The sequence below is a fragment of the Vipera berus genome (genome assembly GCF_964194415.1).
Source record: "Vipera berus genome assembly, chromosome: 2".
Taxonomy (NCBI): Eukaryota; Metazoa; Chordata; class Lepidosauria; order Squamata; family Viperidae; genus Vipera; species Vipera berus.
In genome coordinates, this window is record NC_138203.1 from 50,500,718 (window position 1) to 50,523,726 (window position 23,009).

Genomic DNA, 23,009 nt, shown 5'->3' on the forward strand with positions numbered 1-23,009 from the left:
CGTGATACTCACTAGCCCAGCCCCGTTCTCACGTGGTGCGGTGCCTTGTATCTGCACCCTGCGGCGCGGCGGTTGGCATTTTTGTGCCTTGCGGTACGGTGGCCCATTTTTTGCTCCCCCTTTTTTTCGTGCCAGAGGCGGCACTCAGAGGCGCCTCCCTGTCCCCTCCCCCGAGGGCACCAGAATGCCGATGCTGCCTTGGCACTTTGTGATAAACAAGTGGGTTTTGGCTTGCGGTTTGGGCACTCGGTCTCTAAAAGTTTCGCCACCACTGACCGATACCATCTCAGACAGGTGAATGTCCAGTCTCTTCTTAAAAACCTCCAGTGATGGAGCACTCTTGATTTCTGGTGGCAAGCTGTTCCACTGGGCAGCTGAGAGAAAGGGGCGGCAGAAGCTGCATCCCCCGAAAGAAGTCTTCGCCGAGAAAATGGGCGCTGAGACGCCTCATTCTCTCGCTCAGCGGAGACTTCTTTCGCGAGATCCAGCCTCTGCCGTGCTGCACCGAGAGAACAGCAAGCCGCCCCATTCTCTCGGCAGAGCACTCCACCGCCCCATTCTCTCGGCGGCTTGCCACCCCGTTCTCTCATCTCAGCAGAGACGTCTTTCGGGGGATCCAGCCTCCAGCTGCTGCATTTCCCAGCCTCGGCTTATACTCGAGTCAATAACTTTTACCAGTTTTTTGGGGTAAAATTGGGGGTCTCGGCTTATACTCGAGTCGGCTTATACTCAAGTATATACGGTAAACAAGAGATGGGAAATCAGGGTATTGATCTATCATGGTGGGTATATTTACAAATACAAGTGAGATATGATAAAGATGTTAAATTGTACGGATTTCATAAAGAGCAGAACTTGTTTGATCAGATATTATTAACCTCTGATGAGAAACTAATTAAGAAAATGTATAACTTTTTATTGAATTTGAAAATGGAAAATGAACAAATAAAAGAAACAATGATAACATGGGCAAAGAATTTTGGATACAATATAGACTTAGAGAAATGGCAAAACTTGTGGGAAAGAAATTATAAATTGACAAGGTCAACCTCTTACAAAGAAAACTTATATAAAATGTTTTACAGATGGCACTTGCCACTAGTAAGACTAGCAAAAATGTTTAATAATATGTCAGATAGATGTTGGAAATGTAATCACAAGTCAGATACCTATTACCATGTATGGTGGACATCTCTTAAAGCAAAGAGATATTGGACAAAAATACATACTTGGCTAGAAAAGATGTTGGGAAAACGTGTAGATTTTAAACTTGAACTTTTCTTAGTAGGTATAATGCCAGAAAAGCTTGACAAACAAAGTATATACTTGATTTTACATGTGATAACAGTGGCAAGAATAATATTCGCACGATATTGGAAAAATGAAGAAATACTACCAGAGGAAGAATTCTAGATTGTGCGGAAATGGACAGACTTACTTTGAGGTTGAAAGAAAAAAGAAGAAACAGAATATTTTCAAATTTTGGACTTATTTTATCAATGGCTGGAGAAAAGAATAAGGCATTAGGAATTCAATTTGTATTAATGAATGATAACTCAGACAACACATTTATGGAATAAGTACTTTTGAATTGTATTAAAAAAAATCAATAAAAATTTATAAAAAAACCCAATATTTTATGGGGCCCACATAACTGTTGCATACCTTTACAATCACTTCTAAGATTCTCCTCATTTCACTCGGGTACTATGTTCAGAAACTAAATCTTAAAATGCATATATAAACTAGAATACATGTGTTATGACCAAACAAGGCTGACATTTTTTTAGAAAAATATTTCTCCTGCTGGTTCAGGATCACTGTAGAATAGTAGCACAACAGAGCAGCAAACGTAAGCAGTAATGTCCTAGGACTCACCTTAGCAATGGGAATGTCATTACTACTGCTGCTGGTGCTTAGTTCTCCAGTGCTAGGATTAATGGGACGGTTTGCAGAAGTGAGGCGACCTGGACTTGATGGGCCTGTTGCCTGAACACTCTGTAATCGGGTCTGTAGTTCTCTGACCTACAAAAATATAATTATATAAGCCAATATTATTTCTTTATTCTCTTTAACTTGTTTTGGTAATGTAAGAGTTAGAGATACTCAATTCTGCTTCAAGTTGGGATAAATGATAATAACAAACCTTCAATATTTTTGACTCAAAAACTTTCCCTGGACTCTTGATAGCACAAAAGGATACTTATTTTTGTGTCATTCTACCTAACATCATCATAGTTTCAAAACATTTTCTGTCTGTAGAGAAAGCATATACTGAAGATGCAATCAATAAATTTCTGGCAAGAAACATAAAAGATGTATGGCATGGATAACTGTGTTACAGAGCTTTTATACAGAATCAAATATTTGAAAATATATAGCATAATTGAAAAAAAACACAGGGACACATAGAGTTCCAAATTGATCAAAACATTGTGTCTGCCCAGAATCCAAATTCCAAAGAACCAATGAAATAACTGGGAGGATAAATTTATTTTAAATGACAATGCAACATGTTTTACTGATTTTCTTCTCCAGATATAAAGAAAGGTATATAAGAAATCTCAATATTATGTATTGCTTTAGTTTTTCTTTAGGAAATAACAAATAAAATAAAATGGGCAATTTTTGCCTGGCAAAAGATAAATAATTCACTTCACTAGTTAATTGGGAATGGTGAAAATTCAGTGATGAGAAAAATTGAACTGCAGTCAGCCAGTGGCAACAGAGTGGCCAAAAATATGCCAAAGGGTTAAGGGAATTTTAAGATGAACATGAATTAGAAACAAACTATAGATACAGATGATTCTCCAAAAAGCAATTCTTGAAAAGTTTGTTTGTTCTGGAAAAGTCAGATCTAGACCTAAACTAACAAAGCTTAAGCAGCAAGATTAAATAGTTTAATACTGTATATAATTCACTGTTAGGAGATATATTGCAGTTACTAGGATAGATTAATATCCAAAATAATTGGTATTCTTTAGGAGCTTTCTCATTGTCTTTATGAATTTGGAAATAAGTCATTAGTCTGTTGTGCTCTTTTCTTGTTCCTTTCACATAAGATAAATTTAAATCATTGTGTTAACTAAGTTTGCATAAAAATTCCTGTTAAGATACTATTTTTGATTTCTGAATAAAGAAGACAGGAATCCAGCACTCAAGATGGGAAAAGGGAAGATTAATAAAGGGTTGGGAAAGACAAGTTTGCATCATGGTTTTTCCTGGGTTATTAAATTATGAAGTTGAGAAAGATCATCCAAGTATGTTTAGTTAATCTGTTGTCAAGACAAAGGACTCCTTATCAGGTTTTAAAAAATCAGCTTGAGAGGATTCTTATCTTAGGATATATACTGCTCAAAAAATAAAGGGAACACAAGATAAGACATCCTACTATTAAATACAGTACATTATGTTGTTTAAGTGTTCCCTTTATTTTTTTCAGCAGTATATATTGTACTGATTCCCTTTTTATGGCCCTCTACTCCTTTAATTCGGGTAGAATTGAAATAGTACTGACTATTCCAAATATGTTTTAACTACTGAGCAGACAAGGTAGCTCAGAGTAAAAGGAAAAGAAAATCTATGGTCTACCTCAAAGGACATGGATGAAGATGGTATTGATGCTTTTCCTAAATGTGAAAGGAGTAAAAAGTTAGGAGCATCTCCAAAGAAGGGCATTCCATAGTTCTCCATTTGAGCTTTGTGGATTTCTCTTAAGTCTTAGGCAGCCTAGTCAGAAATGGCCTCATTTGATTTGGAAGAAACATTTTAGAAAAAATATACACAACACCACTTTGCTATTTGTTAAAGCGGCCACGTCTTTTTTCAGGCTCATTCAGAAATTTGAAAAAAAAACCTGCTTTATTAAAAGGCAGAGAGATGCTTTGCTTCTGCAAGTTCTGAAGCATATCAAAATAGTTACAGAGCGTAATGTAAAACTTCTGATCTTAAAACCTGAGGCAGATACTTAATATGAAGAACAGAACCTGGCAATCTTCCATCTGCAGTATCACTCTGAAATAAGGCTTCAAAAATGTGTGTTGAGTAAAAAACTTCAAAAACGAATGTGAGTTATTAATGTCAACTTAACAGAAATGAGGGAGGACATTGTGAATAATTGTATTTCAAACCTTTAAAAAAATTGATAAGAAAAAAAGGTAATTGCAGAAGAGAGACCACTTTGCTTATAATTAAAGATATTTAGGAAAATAGCCTTAGTAAAACCATAATTTTTGAAGATTTTCTTTAAAAATGACCAAATTAATTGGGACATTGTACATAGTACAAATTGCCAAATCTAAACATAATTTTTTAGTTTTATTTCCCAGAATGCCAGAGGCATTTTTAGGGAAAAAACATAAATGGGGGCTTTATTTTGGTATTATGCTTGGCAGTATTGCCAGAAAAAGAAAGTTAAATTGAATAGATAGATGTCATGGAAGCTTTGTTAACTGCATTTCACTGAAAAGAACAAAAAGAAGAGTATTAACCATTTTAAACACAATAGAAAATTAGTTTCACTAAAACTTCATTACCTGAATTACTGAAAGAAACCTGATGAACAATGGAAAACTATCTGAAAGTAAGTAATATTTTAAAGCAGAAATGGTTTATCTTTATGTTTCAATTCTACCAATGAAACCAGTGACAAACAACTTTAAAATTTAATGTTATGAAATCAAACATGGATATGACATTTAAATTCCCCAAACACTGAAAATACATAAAATGTCAGTTGGGAAAGGGGACAATTGAGATAATTTCATTGTTAACTAACTGGATATTTTTATTATTTATCCAATACTATTGAGGTTTGGCCTGAACTGATTTTCAGGAAATAAATTGTTTGAATCCTGGAAACCTTTGAGAAATATTTGTTTGCTGGCATACATCAATATCTCATATTTTTCTACCCTAAGGCTCCATAATCAATATTATATATCTCCCCGACTCAAAATAATAACTGAATACTCTTATCATTAAATGTTGATAATTAAGAAAAGGGGGTATATAACCTCCTGTAACTTGACATCATTTAAGGGTATAAGATATATGGTAAATAATCATATGCTAGCATAGAATATAATTTCATATGTATTGAAGAACAAGTTGTGGTTTAACTTGTTAATCAATTGCTGATACTTTAGAATCATGGTCAAGCAACATAGAGATATGCAGGGCTTTTTTCTCATAGAATGCTCAGAACAGTGTTCCGGCACCTTTTTTTTTTTGCAAAAAAAAAAAGCTCCCTCTATTGGCTTTCGAAAGCCTATTGCAAGAGTAGGCAATCTTGGCTCTTTTTTATGACTCGTGGACTTCAACTCCCAGAAATCCTGAGCCAGCCACACTGAGGGGAAAGAGAGAGGTTTCCAAGCTGAGCCATGCTGGTTCAGGAATTCTGGGAGTTGAAGTCCTTGAGTCATAAAAGAGCCAAGGTTGCCTACCCTGCATTAGAGGAGGACATTAAAATTATTTACAAGGTTACTTCTTTAGGAACTAAACTTTCAGAATCTAAAACAGCTAATTCAAAAAAGCCAACAGGAAAGAACCTCACATTTTTCATCTGCTTCTGTCTTTTGGAAGGTAAAATTAGATAACAAAATAATCTATTTCCTATGTTAACATCTCTGCAATGAAATCAATAAAGGTAACAGGAAAAAAATGAGAAACATTTTTCTCAATGTAATATGTCTAATTTAGCTGATGCTAGAAAAAAATGGTATCTTTTGTACATACTGTACGCTTGAAAACTATTTTGAATCTATAACCATCTATTACAACTAAACCACTTTAAATTAAACAATTCTTAAGAATGAAATATTCTTAATTTGGACTTTACTTTTACTGTTTGGACTGTTGTGTGTTTTGAAAAATAGATTATTTAGAATCTAGTTATGTTGCACTTCAGTCTTTAAATAATTAACCTAGTATATACATAACAATATATGATGTTTTCCATGGTGAGCTTAACATCAATAACATTTATTAAAAAAAGCTAAAATAATTTCTGGTGGTATTATCTGTACATTAAAATTTTGTTTAGTCACAATCTTTCACTTTTCACATTTTGGACAAGCAGTGGTCATGTATCCTAGCAAAAAGATGTTACATATGTGCATAAGCATAGTCAGTAGCATATGCCTTTTAAAAATATCAAACATGCAAAGAAACAAAAATATGTCCAAAATATCTGTATTACATCCAGAAATGCCAACTTTGCAACCAATATTTCTCATCCATAACTATGGCATCCTAAGGATACCTGCATACATGCAAATGCTTCTCTGGGATCACTAACGCAGCAGGGATTGCTTTTTCCTTCCAGTAACAGATTGCTGGGAAATACCAAACATGGTCTTGAGAATTCCAATGTTTGTTACAAATTTTTCTGGATGTGGTTGGAAAGAGGCCTAGAAATGCCAGCACAAATACATCACACTTGCTGAACGTGCAAACGCAACTAATTACAATCTTCAATTATATGTGATATATCTAAAATGAGATGAGCTGTCTCAACTACAACTTGCAAACCGTTCTGTTTTGCGGCAAAACAATCCAGGACAAGCTGATTAGCAGAGCTTAGAGAGGACTCATTAAAACAATTTTTTGGGAAGAAAAGAAACAGAAGTACAGTTTAACATCTTCCAGTTGATGTTATGTTATGTAACATCTTCCGGGAGTTGAAGTTCACGAGTCACAAAAGAGCCAAGGTTGCCTATGCCTGGCCTATTGGCTTTGTCGAGTGCGCCAAAAGATCTGGCCGGCAAACATTGCACAGGCAAGTTGTCTGCAGTGAAGGTAGGAACTTTGCACCCCTCCCTGCTGCCCAACTACACCATCTCAACTAGGTAAGTAAGATATTATTTGCAAATAGGATGGCAATAAACAATTTAGGCTGCATTTACATCAGGGCTTCTCAACCTTTTCAGAAATTGTACCACTTTTAGGACATGACAATATTCAAGCACCACCAGTGCTTAACAAGGTGTCAAAAACTTGATGACTAAAGAAAAGGGGGGGGGTATTTTGGGTTTCATTGGTTAGATTCATTTACTGTTATAGAAATGGCTAGTTTATAATATTATAGAAAAGCAAAAAGTTGAGGTTCAATATTAATGCTTCCTTCTACTCCTGTAACAGAGGAAGTCAGAAGTCAGTGCCTTTTCTTTTTCCCTTCTCCCCTTCACGTTTCCCTTTTTCTCTCACCCTTCGCTCGCAAAAGCCCCGTCACTCACTCACACTTTGCTCACAAAAGCCTCCAATCGCTCTCACTCACTCCTCCATCTCTTTCAAAGTCACCTCGTTCAGTCTCTCCCCCACTCATTCCGTCTCTTTCAAAGGCCTCTTGCTCACTCTCTCACTGCCCCATTGCTTCCAAACGCCATTTGCTCATTCACACACTCACTTACTGCCCCAACGCTTCCAAACACCATTTGCTCATTCACTCACTCACTGCCCCATTGCTTCCAAATGCTTCCAAACGCCACTTGCTCGCTCGCTCACTTACTGCATTTGGAAGGAACGGGGCAGTAAGTGAACAAGTGCCGGTGCCGGAGGCCATCAGCTGTTTGGCGCCGGAGACCACTGCCACGAGGAACACAGCTCTGGGTCGAGGTTCGGAGCAGCTCCAGGCTCAGCACAGGCCGTGGCGTGGCAACTGCGGGGAGGGGAATCCCTATGGCGGCTGTGGGGAGGGGAATCCCCATGGCATGTGGCCCCAAGCCGCAGGGCGGGGGTGCAAAGGACGGGCGGTGACGCCATAGCAAGACACCGGCATCGCTCCCAGTGAGAGCACCTCTGAGTTCCGGCACCTTTTTTTTTTTTTTAGAAAAAAAGCACTGGAGATATGCAACACATTAGCGAATTGCTTAACATTGTTTCTAGTTTCCCAGATCAGAAAGGAGATAGCATATTAGGTTTGCTTTCTTGATTGTTTACTTTTCTAGTTTTCAGGGCTTTCATATTTTTTAAAAAATAAAATAAATGATTTTATCTCTAATATGTTTACTAGTAACATAGATATGAATGATTTGTACCTTTGATCTAAAACAGATGTTCAACATGTTTATTTATCCAAGTTTATTTTAAACTGAAGATATTGTGTATTTATAAATACACATGCAGTACTGCAGATCAAAGTAAAGGCAGATCTGTTTAGAAATTGCTCACATATTTCCATGAGTTATAGATAAATAGGAACCACATAGGTATACAATATCACCCTGATTTTTTATTTAACTAAGATGTACACATTTTTAAAAATATACCATTAATATATATGAATTTGTAAACATTTTGCATAGTATTGTACTGTATCAATATATAATACAATATTACATATTAATGTATTAATATAAGTCAATTTGTGAACAGAATTATTAAGCTATATGCATATTTCAGTACAAATGCTTTTATAGATAGCAAACAAATCTAATAACCTGACTGCTCTTTTTTTATATGGCTACTCTGCAAAGAAGTAAAGCCACATTATGTGCACACTTAAAAAGTAAGTAATTACTTCATTTACTAATGACCTTGAAGAGGTACATGTCTTAGTTATTATACTCAAAAGTAGAACAAACTGTTAACTGAATACATTAAATATCTAAATTAATTAATCCTCTAACAAGCCTCCAAAACCCAACTGAGAGCACTTTGTCTGATTACAGATATTGGACTAAAGTAATAAACAGCCCTATTGATTTCTTAAGCTTTGACTTCTTTTATGTACCCAATTTAATGTGTACAGAAGAAAAACTAAATTTAAAGTAAGGGTTTCTGTCGCATCCCCTAGGGAAGTAATATAAAGTCCCATTTGGTTAGAGTTTCATATATAAAATATTTAATAGGTCAGAGAAAACATTAATTTGTGTGGCAGCTATAGTCTGTATTACAAATGCAAATAAGCTCCCTGGTGCACACCATTACATCATGTGCCTGACATGGACATTTGTTACAGACAGATTCCTCCAGGGAGAAATAAACTTACTGTTAAGCAAATTAGCATTAGTTTAGAGTACAAAGTTTTCCTAATTTTCAATATGCAATGAGAAAATGAAGAATAAAAATTCTGCATTAAGTGATCAGAAACCTATGTTTCAATTTTTGTGTTATGGGCCAAAGTTTACAGGTTAACAATAGCAAAGAAAAAAGAAAAAGAAAGAACCATATTACTTTTGATTTTACACCAAGTGAGACTATTTCTTTCAGGGGTGGAGATCAATAATTGCAGTGCAGGATCTATTCTGAACAAAAGCACAGGGATCAAAATGTTATTTTATAGATTTTATTCCCATAAAATGTGATAAGGACCTGGGTTCGAAGTGGATTTAAATGCATTCATGGAGTATAAATATAACTTTCCTATTCATGTTATTGAGTATTGAAGAAAAGTTGTTTATGGGTAGTCACTATAGAAAGTAGGATAACTTGATTAGACAGACCAGGGACAGAACCTTTTAGCTCATGGACTACATTCATATCTTGGTAGGCTCCTTTAGGACCTGTTATAAATACCTCTCGCTGTAATTTCTTTTTCCTATGATCCTACCAATACTTTCCCCAATTACTGAAATACTTCTCAGCATCCCATTGACCATTTGTTTTTTTTATTAAAGTTTTACAAAAACAAAGTTTTACAATATATCCCCAAATCCCCCCCACCCCAAACCCGCCCACTTCCCCCCCCACTTCCCAGAGCTAAATACAGGATTATAGTTATAATAATCATATTCTAAATAAAAATATGCATAATATAAAATTAACCAAATTCATAATGTGCTTTAACTCCCCTTTAACATAACTACAAACAAAGTACCAATAACAATATCCCACTAAAATCTACTCATAAGTTAAATGGAACTTTTTAGTCCCATATTTGTTCTGAATATAATCTATCCATCTCCTCCAAACTGAAATATATCTTTCCTGTGAATGATCTTTCAAATAAGCAGAAATCTTAGACATTTCTGCAAGATTCAAAACTTTAAACACCCATTCTTCTATAGTAGGCAAACTATCCTTCTTCCAATATTGTCCCACCAGTAACCGTGCTGCTGTTATCATATTCAACATCAAGTTAGTTTCTTTAACATCACAATCTACAACAATACCCAATAAAAACAATTGCGGAGAAAACTTTATCTTTCTCTTAAAAATCTTTTGAATGTTCCACCAAATTTTGATCCAAAAATCTTTTATATTTCTACAAGTCCACCACATGTGAAAATAGTTAGCTTCTAAACTACCACATCCATTTGTTTGATAGGCTTCAAGGAAGTGCCATCACACTAGGACATGGGTAGGCAATCTTGGCTCTTTTATGACTCGTGGACTAGCGTGATAGAAGACTATCCTGGTGCAGGTTGTCCCATAGTCCTTTCACCAGCTAATGGCATTTCTCCGCAGCTCACTAAACATTTATACCAAAAGTTGTGTATGGGAATGCACGTGTTTTTATACATAGACATGTACCAAGACATATGTATAGCATCAGAGAAATAATTGCAAAGCTCCTTCTTCTATTTGACCCCTATGATTCAAATATAAAGCAGAGCCTGAATTATTTAAAATTAAATCATTTTATTTAAAAACATGTCATAGTTCAAAATTAAGGTTAATTTCTTTTTCATTTCAATCTGGTCATTTCTTCTATTGCTTTCTGACGGCTACTCTAAACTCATGGTTAAAAAACAACTGAATTTCATTGGTAAATAGAAGGAAGACAATTTATCTTATTAAGACCAGCTGTTGCAGCTCAGGACAAAAAAAGAACCCTAAGGAGCCACTGGGAAAGAAAGGAATTTGCTGTAAAGTGGGGAGGGGATTTAAATGCTGAATCTTAGGGAAAAATGCATACTTTTCAGTCTTACAATTAGATTTAACTGTCTCAACTGTTGGCACAAAGCATCTTTTAATTGCTTTACACCTAGATAAAAACAGATAGTTTGCCAAGCTCCCCTTTTCTGGATAAACTAAGATGACATATTGTACATGTCTACTGATAGAAAAATCAGCATTAGGCTGGATCTTGAGGATAATCTATGGTCCTTGAATAGTAGAAGTACAGATCTGAATAAAATTCTTCTGTGTGATAAATAAAATGCATTCCATTATCACTAAACTTTTTGTTTTTGTTAAAACTAAAAAAAAACCCTACAACCCCATAATCTACTTTTCAATGATAAAATCCCTCAAAAGGCTCACTGTAAGAAAATCAAGAGAGATAAAAATGAATTTTGCAATGGAGCAATTTTTTTTATCCAAAAACAATATTTGACTGCTAAGATGAATTAATAGAAGAGCAACATTTGAAAGCTGGAGAATGGAATAAAGTGACCAGGAAAAATTGAGGCCATCTGGTAGTTTAAATTTATTTTCTACAATTTAATATTCTGCACCAATGTTAGGTTAATAGATCTGGAAGACATGAAGGCAGGGGAAGCTGTTTTAAAAAGCCTTCATTATCAGATAGCAGAGAAAGCTGACAGCTATGGGTGGTATATAAGCCCTTTCTTTAACATGGACACAATGGAAAACCTAGCTTCATACCTTATCTTTAACTTGTTTGGAATTTTTTTAAAAATGCAAAGAGTACCTTAAGTTTCTGCTTTTTTTGTATGATGGACTGACTGGGTCCCTTCAGCTCAGAATTGCTACTTTAGTACACAGACAAGAGAACAACTTCAAACAATTGCATACTCCTGATCTATGCACTTTTAAAAGGTTTCTGCTCTATTGCTCTAATTATACCATACACTTGATTAGATACACAATGTTTCTAGGCCTGAAAGACACATTAAATTGTGCTGAATAGAAGTTTTGATAGTGAGATTTTTTGTAGAGCAGAACAGCAGATCCGTGAAAATAACAAATGAGAGAATAAGAAATGCATTCAGAAATTACTATTTTTAGTGCAAGCTCCTCAGATGACAAGGAAAGTTATAAAAGTAGGCTGATGTTAATTCCCAAATCCAAATTATGTAAAAAATGAAGCTTCAGCAAGAAATAAATATATAGCTATATATATTTGTATTAGACATGTTCAATGCACTCAATGTACACCACAGATATTAAACATCCTGCTTCCAAAATGTTCCTGCCCCACATATGATTGAAGTGCACTCTTCAAAATATCAATGAAGTCTGATTCAGCCCTACCCCAACACTAGGAAGATGGAATTAATCTCTTGCATTCTCAGAAGTCTCTTCCATAAAATCTTTTATATACAATGGCATAACTGTAAAAAACTAATCAGCAGTATCAAATTTCTAGGATTATAATTTCAGCTGGCAGATAATTTTTTTTTTATTTGTTGACTAGATCATTAAAGGCAGAACTGTTTGCTTAATTGGGGAAAGCACCAGTCCCCAAAAGATGCTAGTGTTTTGTTATCCTGTATATTCTATTAAACTTGAAGGCCCTAAAGGCAGATCAGATGTTCTGTTTCAAGCCATCCTCTCTGCAATTAACTCTGAACTTATTTGGAAAGCCAAGATTTTTTTTCAAATACTAATACATACAATTTAGTTCGATACTCTTAATTATTTTTATCTGGAATACTATGTGTGATTGTTGCCTTCCTGTTGTCTTCTTTATATCTAGACTTTTGGCTTCATTTGTTTAAAAATGGAATTTCTGATTAAAAGTTTCCCAAGCACCAGACTGCACTACTATTCATTGTGTTTCTAGGAGGCTCACAAGATTTGCTAAATTCTATATTTTTGGATTTTGGAAAGGAAGATATAAAGTACCTTTCTTTATATTTCTTAGAGCTGGGATTACTTTATGTAATTACGTTTTACTGGCAAATCTTAGCAAGAAGAATCAGCCAAATTATTAACCCCCTCCAATTTAGAAGATAGTGTGAGAAAGAGAGAGAGAGATGAAACAGCTCTTTATTGTAGCAACTTCATTTTTCTCGCAAAATTAGATGTCAATCAAGAAATCTCACCCTTCTGCGTAATCTGTCTCGTTCTTCACGGATAGCATTCATGGTGGCCTTAGTTCTGTTTAATTCTTCTTCCTTGCTGCACAACATTGCTGTTAAGCTTTCATTCTCTTCCCTCAAACCTGCCAGTTCCTTCTCCCATCGGGACCTTTCTTCAGCCAAATTTGGGTACAAATCCCGCCCAAGCACACCTTCAATCTCCTCAACTGTCTGAAAAACATAATAAATTAAAATTTTAGAGGAATGTATCATGAGGAATCTCTGAATATACACATTCATATTAGTTCATTGCCATTTAGTAGATAATTTTGATTTAAAAACTATCATTTTTGAGCATTTATGCTACCATTTTAGTCCTTTGTCCGTAGATAAATTCAGAAAAATATATTAAAAAGATACTGTTACTATTCCACATCCTTGTTCCAATTTATTTGGATCCATGCTGGATTTGAATTAGAATACAACATTTCATAGAATCTTTCCTAATCTTTTATGGAAATCAGTGTTTTTACTCTTATGACTTTTAAATCTCATAGATATTGTATTGGGAGGACTGAAAGAAAAGGTGTGTTTGTCTATGTATATATGTGTGAATGTATATGTGTGTGTACACACACAATATATGTGTTATTCTGGCTATACCTATATACAGCCAGAATAAAAAAAACAGAAAATAAAAAATCTTTTCTAAACCAGAATTCCTTAAACTTTTTGTTTTCATAAGCTTGTCAACTTAGATAGGAAAAAATATACAATATAAAACATACCCAATACAAAAAATAAAAACACAACAGCAATGCCTCAATATAAAAAAAAGAATAAAGAAATTGACAATATTAAATTGCAGTTTAGGGTATCCAAAACAGCTTAGTCTTAAGAGCTTTAAAAAAACCAGAAAATATCGAGCCACCCAGATCTCCACAGGGAGTCTGTTTCAGAACGTTGGCATTCTGCTGACAGAAAAGTAGCACCTTCTTGCCGCAGCCCCTCACACCTCCTCAAAATGTAGGATCCGCAGCAACTTTTCCTTGGAAAAAAAATGTTGGTTTGGGTGAAACTGACAAAAGAAGGCAGTACTGCAGGTAAGCAACTGCCAAATTAGGAAGAGTTTTATAGAATAGAAGCAGTTTACATTGGACTTGGAAATCACTTGGCAAAGAGTAAAGGTTGTGTGAAAATGGTGTTGTTTGCTGCCAGCACAGAGAATAATTTTTTCTCTGTCTCTTCTCTCCCCAAACATTTTTGTGGATGTTTATTAAATTAATTAATTAATTAACTCAGAAATGGACAAAAATTGATTTAAGCCCGGCAAAGGAAAGAAATAAGGAATCCAAAATATATGCAGATAATATCCCCCCACCCTGAAGATAGCTAAACATAATGGACACTTTCTTGGTTTATTTTGAAGCGTTTCCCTCATATATATCTTTTTACCAAGCCAATCTGAACAGTAAAAGGCCAGCTATTGTTTGAAAAACTAAAAATAACTTTAAAAATTCTGAAGAATAAGATAAAGGATACTATGCAAATAGGTAGGTGTTTCTTTAGTGCTAAAGAAATTATGAGTATTTCTATGAGATTTATTGACATAGATTACTTACAATTATGTTTGCAAGACAATACTTGTTACAACTTATTTACAGCAAGATCATAACAGCAGCTGGAATTCATATGCTATGTATTTTATATTGTCATGTATTCACTTCTTTGAAATAACAGTGATTTATTTGAAAAGAAAACACAACTCAAATTTGTTTAAAATTTGTAATTGTAATTTTCTCAACTCCTTTCTATTTCACTTTCCTGGGCTGCACTTGCCTCCAAACCAAATACATACAACTATGTTTAAGGCTCAGTCAAGAGAAAATTATACTTTTTAAAGATAAAAAGGGCTATTTCATTCACATCTTGTTATGCTAATGTAAGCAATACTAAACCATTGACATTTGTAGAGCATATTTGCTCAGTAGGCAATGAAGCTCTAATTAACCTCTAAAATGGGTAGCAAAGTGCATTCCGGTTAATCAGTCGATATATTAAGTGGACTTACTGCTGCTTTCATTAACTAATTGAGAAAAAAAGTTGTTAACTGAATGAACTACCACTTAATGCAAACACTACAGGTTCCTTATCTGGAATACACATAGTCTAAAAGATGTTCTGCACAACTATTCAAATAACAGTAACCTATGGCAGTTTCAATTTGCATAACTTTGAAGTGTTTTACTGACTATTTCGTCTGCTAGGCAATAGAGTCTGACCCAAAGAGATTGGGAACAGCCAATTGCAATTTCAATCTGGAGTTCCGGGGACTCTTCTTAGTTTACCATTCTTTTTCATCTCTTTCCAGGAAGAAAAACCAGGATAAAACTGCTCATCTCAGCTCTCTTAGGAAGCTGCATGCATGTAGCCAGACAGCTTATCAATGTCTGAGACAGCAGCACGGAAATGTTGGAGACCTGTTTTTTTTTTGCAAAAGCCATGTTTTAAAAGAAATAGCTCTTCCATTTTACTATTTTGTAACCAAAGAAATGACAGCTGGTTTCTTTTGACAAGAGATGTTACTGTGAAAACTTTGAAGTTCTGAAGAACACTAAATCTGCTATCTCTGAGCAGATAATCATACCTGGAGGAGTTTAATAATAAAGCAATAAACAGTGCCATATACATCTCTTTTTACCCCCTCCCCAATTGAACTGGAGTGGGGAAACCATCAGTATGAGAGGACAGGGAGCATTTTTCTTGGTCTTCTCTAAAGATGGACAGAACTTGCAATCTGTCCTCTCCCTTTACACTTCGCCAGATGTGTGTGGGTACGCAAGTATATTTCTTCTTTAGTCTGACTTCAAAGCTACAGTTGGCTATGAAGCAATAAAGGCATAATTATTATTCCTAGTTCGTATTCCAGCTATGGATTAAGCAAAAACCACTCGCCTTTTTCTCTTTCTTCTCAGTGTGTAAGAATAAAGGAAATAATTCGTGTAGAATTGAAAAGAAGACATCTCTAGAACATTTTCAGTGTTCTTTGCAAGTATATTTACATGCTTTGGGACAGAAGTTGGCAGCAGGTGTGTTATCCAAATCAGTTTTATCATGATGTATCTTGCCAGATATCAAATCCTAGTCCATCCCTACATTTTGCCAGGTGAGGACATTTCAGTTGGCAGCAAGCCAGAATAGGGGCTCTAAGGATCAGCAACTGAGGCAGAAAATATTATGTTGCTTTAGTTTTTTGCCGGCTCAAGAATTAATAAGAAAAGAAAGATGGGACATAGGAATAACTGAGCATGAGACATAGATCTGTTGTCAATGTTTTTGAAGATAGAGAATTCTAAAACTCCCAAAGAATATGGGCAATATTACATTTGCAATAGTCATAGCAAAAGTGATTTCTATAAAGAAGATCATGTTTATGTTATGCCAAATTACCATATTTTCCGGCGTATAAGACGACTTTTTAACCCATGAAAATCACCTCAAAAGTTGGGGGGTCGTCTTATATGCTGAGTCGTCTTATACGCTGGAAAAATACCTCTCGGATCTTTTCTCTTTTCTGCTGGGCGGCGGGATCGCTGGGTGAATGGAGGTAGGCATGGCAACCCGTGATAAAGCGGCTGACGGCGAACGGCGAAGGAGGGCAAACTCTCGTCAGCTTCTGGGGCGGCTACTGCAGCTGCCGCCGTTGCTCTCTCTAGGACTGGCCATGCTAGCGCCTCCAATGCTGGCCGTCAGGTCCCCGATGAGAGGAGGGGCAGGCAGTCCCCAGAAGCGCCCCGCTCGACCGTAGGAAGGGAGCACCTTTGCTCCCGCCGAGGCACTGCCTGACTCGCGCCGACCAGAAGAATTGCTTGCCCGGTCACGCCTCGGCTTCGCGCACTGCCGCTGCCCGTGAATTGTCTCCAGCGCGCGGGGCGCTCTTTTCAGCGTGGTGAGTCTGCCAATCAATCTTCGGGTTTTGGGCGGCGGGAGGGTGGGGGGAAAGAGAGATGGAGCGCCTCTTGTCTGCAGCCACTTGGGGCCCCTTGCCCGGAACTGAGAGCAGCAGCGCACCAGGCGAGAGAGCTCAGAGAAAAGAAGGTGAGGCGCCCATTTGGCGGGGAAGGAGCAAAGCTGGGCAAATCACAGAGCAGGTGGAGCAGAGAAACGTTACAGGGGAAAAGGGGGCGGGGTTTAAAAGGCAAGGCGGGCAGGACGTGGAGACGTTCTGCAGTTAGAAGTAACGAAGGAGCCTCCGGGCGCTTTCTGGATCGGATTGTGCAAACTGAGCGTGCCGCTACAGTCCTCGTGTTTCCCAGGGTTGCCTGTCGTGCCAGAGGTATTCCCTGTAGCGCCAGATTCTTTAGCTCCCCACTTTCCTTAATTCGGGCGAATTTTGTGCTCCATGGAAAAACATTAATACGCAAATGCCGTTTGTTTAACCGCGCAAAACTCGGGGGAAACCTTGGTATTTGGGAACGGAAAGGCTTAAGCCTTTTCATTTCTGTTTTATGCACGGGCTGGGAGGGTCATGAAGTTTACCTTTTTTATTTTAGCAACATCGTGGCACTTATAAAAAAGGGTACTAACGCTAAACGAGTTGTTAATATGCAGATTGTGTGCCAGGAAATGAAATATTGAGTTATTAGCCCAAATCCTATAATTTAACATGAAAAGTAGGGGGTCGTCTTATACGCCGGGTCGCCTTATACTCCGGAAAATACGGTAAGCCACAGGTATTCATAAGTCCCATTCACATGAAGTGGCAGAAGTAGGATTTAGTACTTTTGAGAAAAGTTGATTATGTGACCAAAATGAAATCCTTCCACTCACATGCTTAGCAATGGAAGTACTGGTCCCAATTGAGGTCATAAGTTGAGGACTACCTGTAAAACTTACCTGCATATACAAAAGTACTATATAGTATCTATAAATTTAGTCACTTATGAAACTCATGCTTGCATGTGATTAGCATTTAAAAATTAGCATGAATCAAGATGTATAAATTCAGTTAAAATTTGTGCAATTATAATACACTTTAATAACTATTCCAGTTAAAACATATGTGCTTGCAATACTATTATTTCTTATTGCAAGTGTATACTACACTATATTAAGGCTGAGTTATGATCATTCAATTCTGAATATTTATTTTTTTTATTTATTTTTTATTTTAATTCCATTTATATCCTGCCCTTCTCCGAAGACTCAGGGCGGCTTACAAGCTTAGCAGTAGCCTTCATTCTATGTATATGCCTGCTTATTAGGGCTTTCACACCCCTCCCAAGCGGCATTATTACAAAGTCAGCTTAATTGCCCCCAACAATCTGGGTCCTCATTTTACCTACCTCGGAAGGATGGAAGGCTGAGTCAACCTTGAGCCTGGTGGGATGCGAACCTGCACTAATTGCAGGCAGCTGGTGTTACTTAAGGAGGCATTAGCCCACTGCTCCACCAAGGCTGAATATATATGTAAAGGTGGCAGAAACATTGATTAACTAATAATTAATTGTTTCTAGGAAGACGTGGTGGCTCAGTGGGTTAGGACGCTGAGCTTGCCGATCAGAAGGTTGGCAGTTTGGCGGGTCGAATCCCGAGTGCCGCATAACAGAGTGAGCGCCTGTTACTCGTCCCAGCTTCTGCCAACCTAGCAGTTCGAAAGCATGTAAAAATGCATGTAGAAAAATAGGAACCACTACAGTGGGAAGGTAACAGCGTTCCGTGTGCCTTTGGCGTCTAGTCATGCCGGCCACATGACCACAGAGACGTCCTCGGACAAGCGCTGCCTCTTCGGCTTTGAAACGGAGATGAGCACCAGCCCCTAGAGTCGGAAACGACTAGCATGCATGTGCGGGGGAACCTTTACCTTTACTAGGAAGACATGTTTCTGTATTAGCCTAATGGTGTGCTCATTTTTAAAATTTCTCATTTTAATATTTTTTAAATGTTTTGACCAAAGTAGACCCTCTTCCCTCTTAAGCATCTCCTGATGTATCATTATAATTCTAATTTCTATTACTATCCGCAACTTCTCATTTTTAACATGGTATTTTATGAAACAGCACAGATTTAAAGGTGACCTACATAGATCACCTTTAAATCAAAATTCAGGATCCTTCCCTAAGCTTTTCAGATTCTGGATGCATGAATGAACTTCATTTTTGAAGTATGAAAAAAGGTTTAAAACAAAATCCCTTTCGAATACATAATTTTTAAAAAAGTAATAGCATTTTCCTTTATGAAGAAGAAATGCAGCACATAGAAAGTTTCCCAGTTATTACTAATTATAATAATCATTCAAATAGGAAGTCTAACTTCCTTATTGTGTCTTAAAATGGTTTACAAAGTGTACAAATTTTAAAAGTCTATAAAATGATATACAGGGTGCATATCAGGCCTGGATATGCAACAGAAACAGCACTGGTTGCTCGTTTTGATGATCTCTAGTGGGAATGTGACTGGGGTATTGATCCATTCTTGCTCTACTTGACCTTATAAATTGACCATGGCTCCAGGGGTTGGGGTGGGGGGCACTGCATTGGGCTGCTTTATTTCCTGTCTCTGGAACCATTCTTAGTTGAAGCTGATTGGGGGCAAAAGGTCTGAACCTTTGCTTTGCGGGGTCCATCAAGGGTCAGTACTTTCTCTATTCCTGTTTAAACACCTACATCAAACTTCTGGGAGCGATCATCTGTCACATTGGGATAAGATATCATCAATATGCTGATGATGTTTGGCCATACATCTCTGCCTATCGTGAATTAACCAATGTTACAATTACTCTCTCTTAGTGCCTGAAGGGTATTGAGGTTTGGATGAGGAGCAATAGACTAAAACAGAATCCTGGCAAGATGAAGTGATTCTGGGTTAGGCCTCTTTGGCTCTGGGTGACATCTTTGGACATGGGTGAGGTTGCGCTATCCCAGACCAATTCAGTGCATAATCATAAACAAGACTGTCATGTTGCCCTAAAAATATTGTTTTGTCAGCAGGCATGGGGCCATGAATGGAGATGAAGCCAAACAAATGACTGATTTGATTATGTGGTTGCTGCCATGGGGTGGTGTATCGTGTGTGTCTGTGTGGTTTATAGGTTTTATCTGGTGGATCTTTAAATATTACAAGCTGCCTGAAGTCGCCCATGTGTGAAATCGCAGCTACAGAAATTGGTTTAATAAATAAATGCTTCTTTATCAAATAAACAACCGACTTCCGGATGGCAAGGCGTCGCCGGAGGCAGCCATTCTTCGGCTGTCAGCCTCGCAGCTCCATAGAGCCGCCAAAAACAGCGCCGATCAGCTGTTTCGGCGGCTCAGAAGCCCCCTCCTCGGGAGAAGAGGAGGGGGTGAGCGCCCAGGTAGGGGTAGAGCTCTCCGGGGCCACCAGAACTTAAAGTTTTGGCGGCTGAAGGATTGAGCCCCCCCGAAGCCTGGGCATGCTCCGGACTGCGAGGCGCCTCTGCTCCGGGTTTTTTGGAGCAGAACAGGGCGTTCGCAACCATCCCTGCTAGCAAGAAAGAACTTTGGAGAACGAGGACGCAGGCAGAGCGATACAGGAGATTTTGGTGAAGATGGTCTTTTGATCTTTAACTCAATGGACTTTGCTGAGCTCGTAAGTGGAAGTGCGTAGCAAACAATAGTGGGTGAAAATGGCGGCTATATCTTCTAAAGTTCCTGCTCTGGTGCAGCAGTCTTCGTTGCAAGCTTTATTGTCCCCTGCACCCGTATTTGCATCAGCCCTTACAGTAAAAGATTTGCAGAATGTGCTGCAAGAGACTATGGAAAAGCAAATGCAACAATTTGCTGAGATAATGGACAAAAAGTTGGAGGAGAAGTTAACAGAAAAACTAGCTAAGGTTATGGATGAAAAGATTACAGAGAAATTAACAGAAATGAGAGCAGACATTTTATCTGCATTGCAAGGCATGGCTATACGTATTGAGAATTTGGATGAAAGAGTGGAAGATCTCAGTCAAAATGATATTAGATTGGAAGCAAAAATGACAGAAACTGAAAATGTGGTAGAGAAAATTGATTGTGATTTGACCTCGGCACAGTATTATCAGATGGAGTTTGCTTTAAGGATTAGAGGCTTAAAAGAAAATCCTAAAGAAAATTTGAAGAAAATGGTTTCTGAGGCTCTAGAAGGGGTGCTGGGACGACCAGCAGATGAAATAATGGAAGATATAGATAAAATTTTTCGTGTTAATTCTTGGATTGCAAGACAAAGGAAATTACCCAGAGATGTGGTGGTTTATTTTACAAAGAGAGTGATTAGAAATGAAGTTATTCAAGCCTCCTACAACATTGAATTTGTAATTGCTGAGCAAAAAGTTTTGATTTTAAAAGAGATCCCTCCAAGAATTTTAAGAAAAAGGAAGGAATTTGCTTTTTTGACACAAGAATTGAGACGACATGATATCAAGTTTAGATGGCAGATACCAGTGGGTATGGTGGTGACCTATGAAGGTACGAGGCATCGTCTTACTATGGTGATTCAGGCACGTGATTTCTACAGTAATGTTTTAAAAGCAGCCCCCATACCACTTTTGGAATCTACAAAGAAGAAACGTGAGAGAGAGTCTCAACGACACAGAGAGAATCTACAAGGTGCTGAAGGAATAATGCAGACAGATGAGAAAGTTACAGGAGTGGATCAAATTTCAGTATCACTGGAGGAGGCCAGAAATTGGAAGAGGCGTGCTGCTTCTAGACGAATGAGTCAAGCCTGAAGATTTAGTTGCATAACTGAAGGAGATAATAATGTAATAAGGATTATGGGAATTGAAATTGTTAGAAGGGCTAAATATTTGGGGATATATTTTCCACCCTTATAAAATAACTATGTGTTGTAATATTTTATGTTGTTTTAATTTTAAGATAATTATGAAAATTTAATTGGGAAGATTTGTAGTAGTGTTTACTGAAATTTTGTAGGTTATGATTTGCTATTTGGTTGGTATGTATAGTTATGGTGTGATAAGAAGGTGGATATTGTGTTTCAGGTATATACTTTGTGATATGCTCTGGTGCAAGTTTGGGAAAAATTATAGATGAAAGTTAACTTATAATATCTTTATGGGCAATAATGAAATATGTAATAGAAAATATAAGAATGATGTGACTATATAAAAAAAACATTTTTAAGTTTGGAAAGTAATGTATGGTACTTCAAGCTGTATAATATATTAGGAGAAGGAAAGATTGTATAAACTTGGTTTTAGTATGGAAATTTAAAGCCCAGCTGGAAAGAAGAATAGTTTTTAATAACTGATATAATATTGTTTTGTCTGTGATTGTTCTTATTGGGTATTATTGATATTATTGTGGTGGATATCAAATGGATGTTGAATTTAACTATGGCAGTAAGATTTCTAGTAAAAAGGTAAATTACTGATTACAGAAGAATGGACTGTAAAGTTTTTAATTTCGAGGATATGGTAAAGATCTTAGTGCACCTGAAAGACTATTTGCAACAGAGAGATACTACGGAGTAAATATGGGACTAAAAAGTATTATTTTGCATTTGAATAATTATTGATATGATATATATACGTTTGGAGTTTATCTATAAGAGTTAAAGTGCGATAGTTTAAATAGTTTAGGATTGTTTGCATAAGTTAGATTATGATTGTTTGTATTTTTATACCCTGTACTCAGCTCTGGGAAGTCGGGGGGGGGAGGGGAAAGGGAGGGAGGGGTTGGGGAGGGGGAAGAGGGTGGGAGGGGAGGGGGTTGGGAGGGGTTTTGTTTTGCTAAAGATAAAATGTATTGTAAAACTTTTCAATAAAAAAAACAACCATACATGTGGACCAATTGTATCACATTCTATAAATAGTTACAGTTAACATTACCACACCTTAATGGCTAAGTCACAGTGTTCACTGGCAGTTGTGAGCTGTTCAATATGCCGGTCGACATCTGCCACAGACAAGCTACAGCTGCTCTTCTTTCTACCGCAGACAACATTCTCCAGTCCTGTCAGCACTCTCTGCAATTCCGAGTTCAAGTCACTACAGGTATCTGGAATAAACAGAATGTGTCAGATGAGCATTGCAGAAAAGACTACCTCTTCATCTTTCTA

At 37.1% G+C, this 23,009-nt stretch overlaps 2 protein-coding genes across 7 annotated transcripts in view; one reads left to right on the forward strand and one right to left on the reverse strand.

Annotated features, from left to right (window-relative positions):
• Window positions 1–15,444, forward strand: part of DCP2 (decapping mRNA 2) — a 76,804-nt gene extending 61,360 nt beyond the window's left edge. For 3 of the 5 annotated variants that reach the window (XR_014024868.1, XR_014024870.1, XR_014024871.1), the window contains one exon: window positions 1,289–1,862. The gene's annotated coding sequence lies outside the window, so the exon portion shown is untranslated. Of the gene's footprint in view, window positions 1–1,288; window positions 1,863–15,300 lie in introns of those variants that run through there. The other 2 variants (XR_014024867.1, XR_014024869.1) reach the window with 2 other exon arrangements.
• Window positions 1–23,009, reverse strand: part of MCC (MCC regulator of WNT signaling pathway) — a 214,042-nt gene that overhangs the window by 30,963 nt on the left and 160,070 nt on the right. For both annotated transcript variants that reach the window (XM_081315724.1, XM_081315725.1), the window contains exons 7-9: window positions 22,785–22,948; window positions 12,954–13,160; window positions 1,879–2,025 (exon numbers count right to left, since the gene is read on the reverse strand). In XM_081315724.1, coding sequence (XP_081171850.1) covers window positions 1,879–2,025; window positions 12,954–13,160; window positions 22,785–22,948 — 518 coding nt within the window. The remainder of the gene's footprint in view (window positions 1–1,878; window positions 2,026–12,953; window positions 13,161–22,784; window positions 22,949–23,009) is intronic.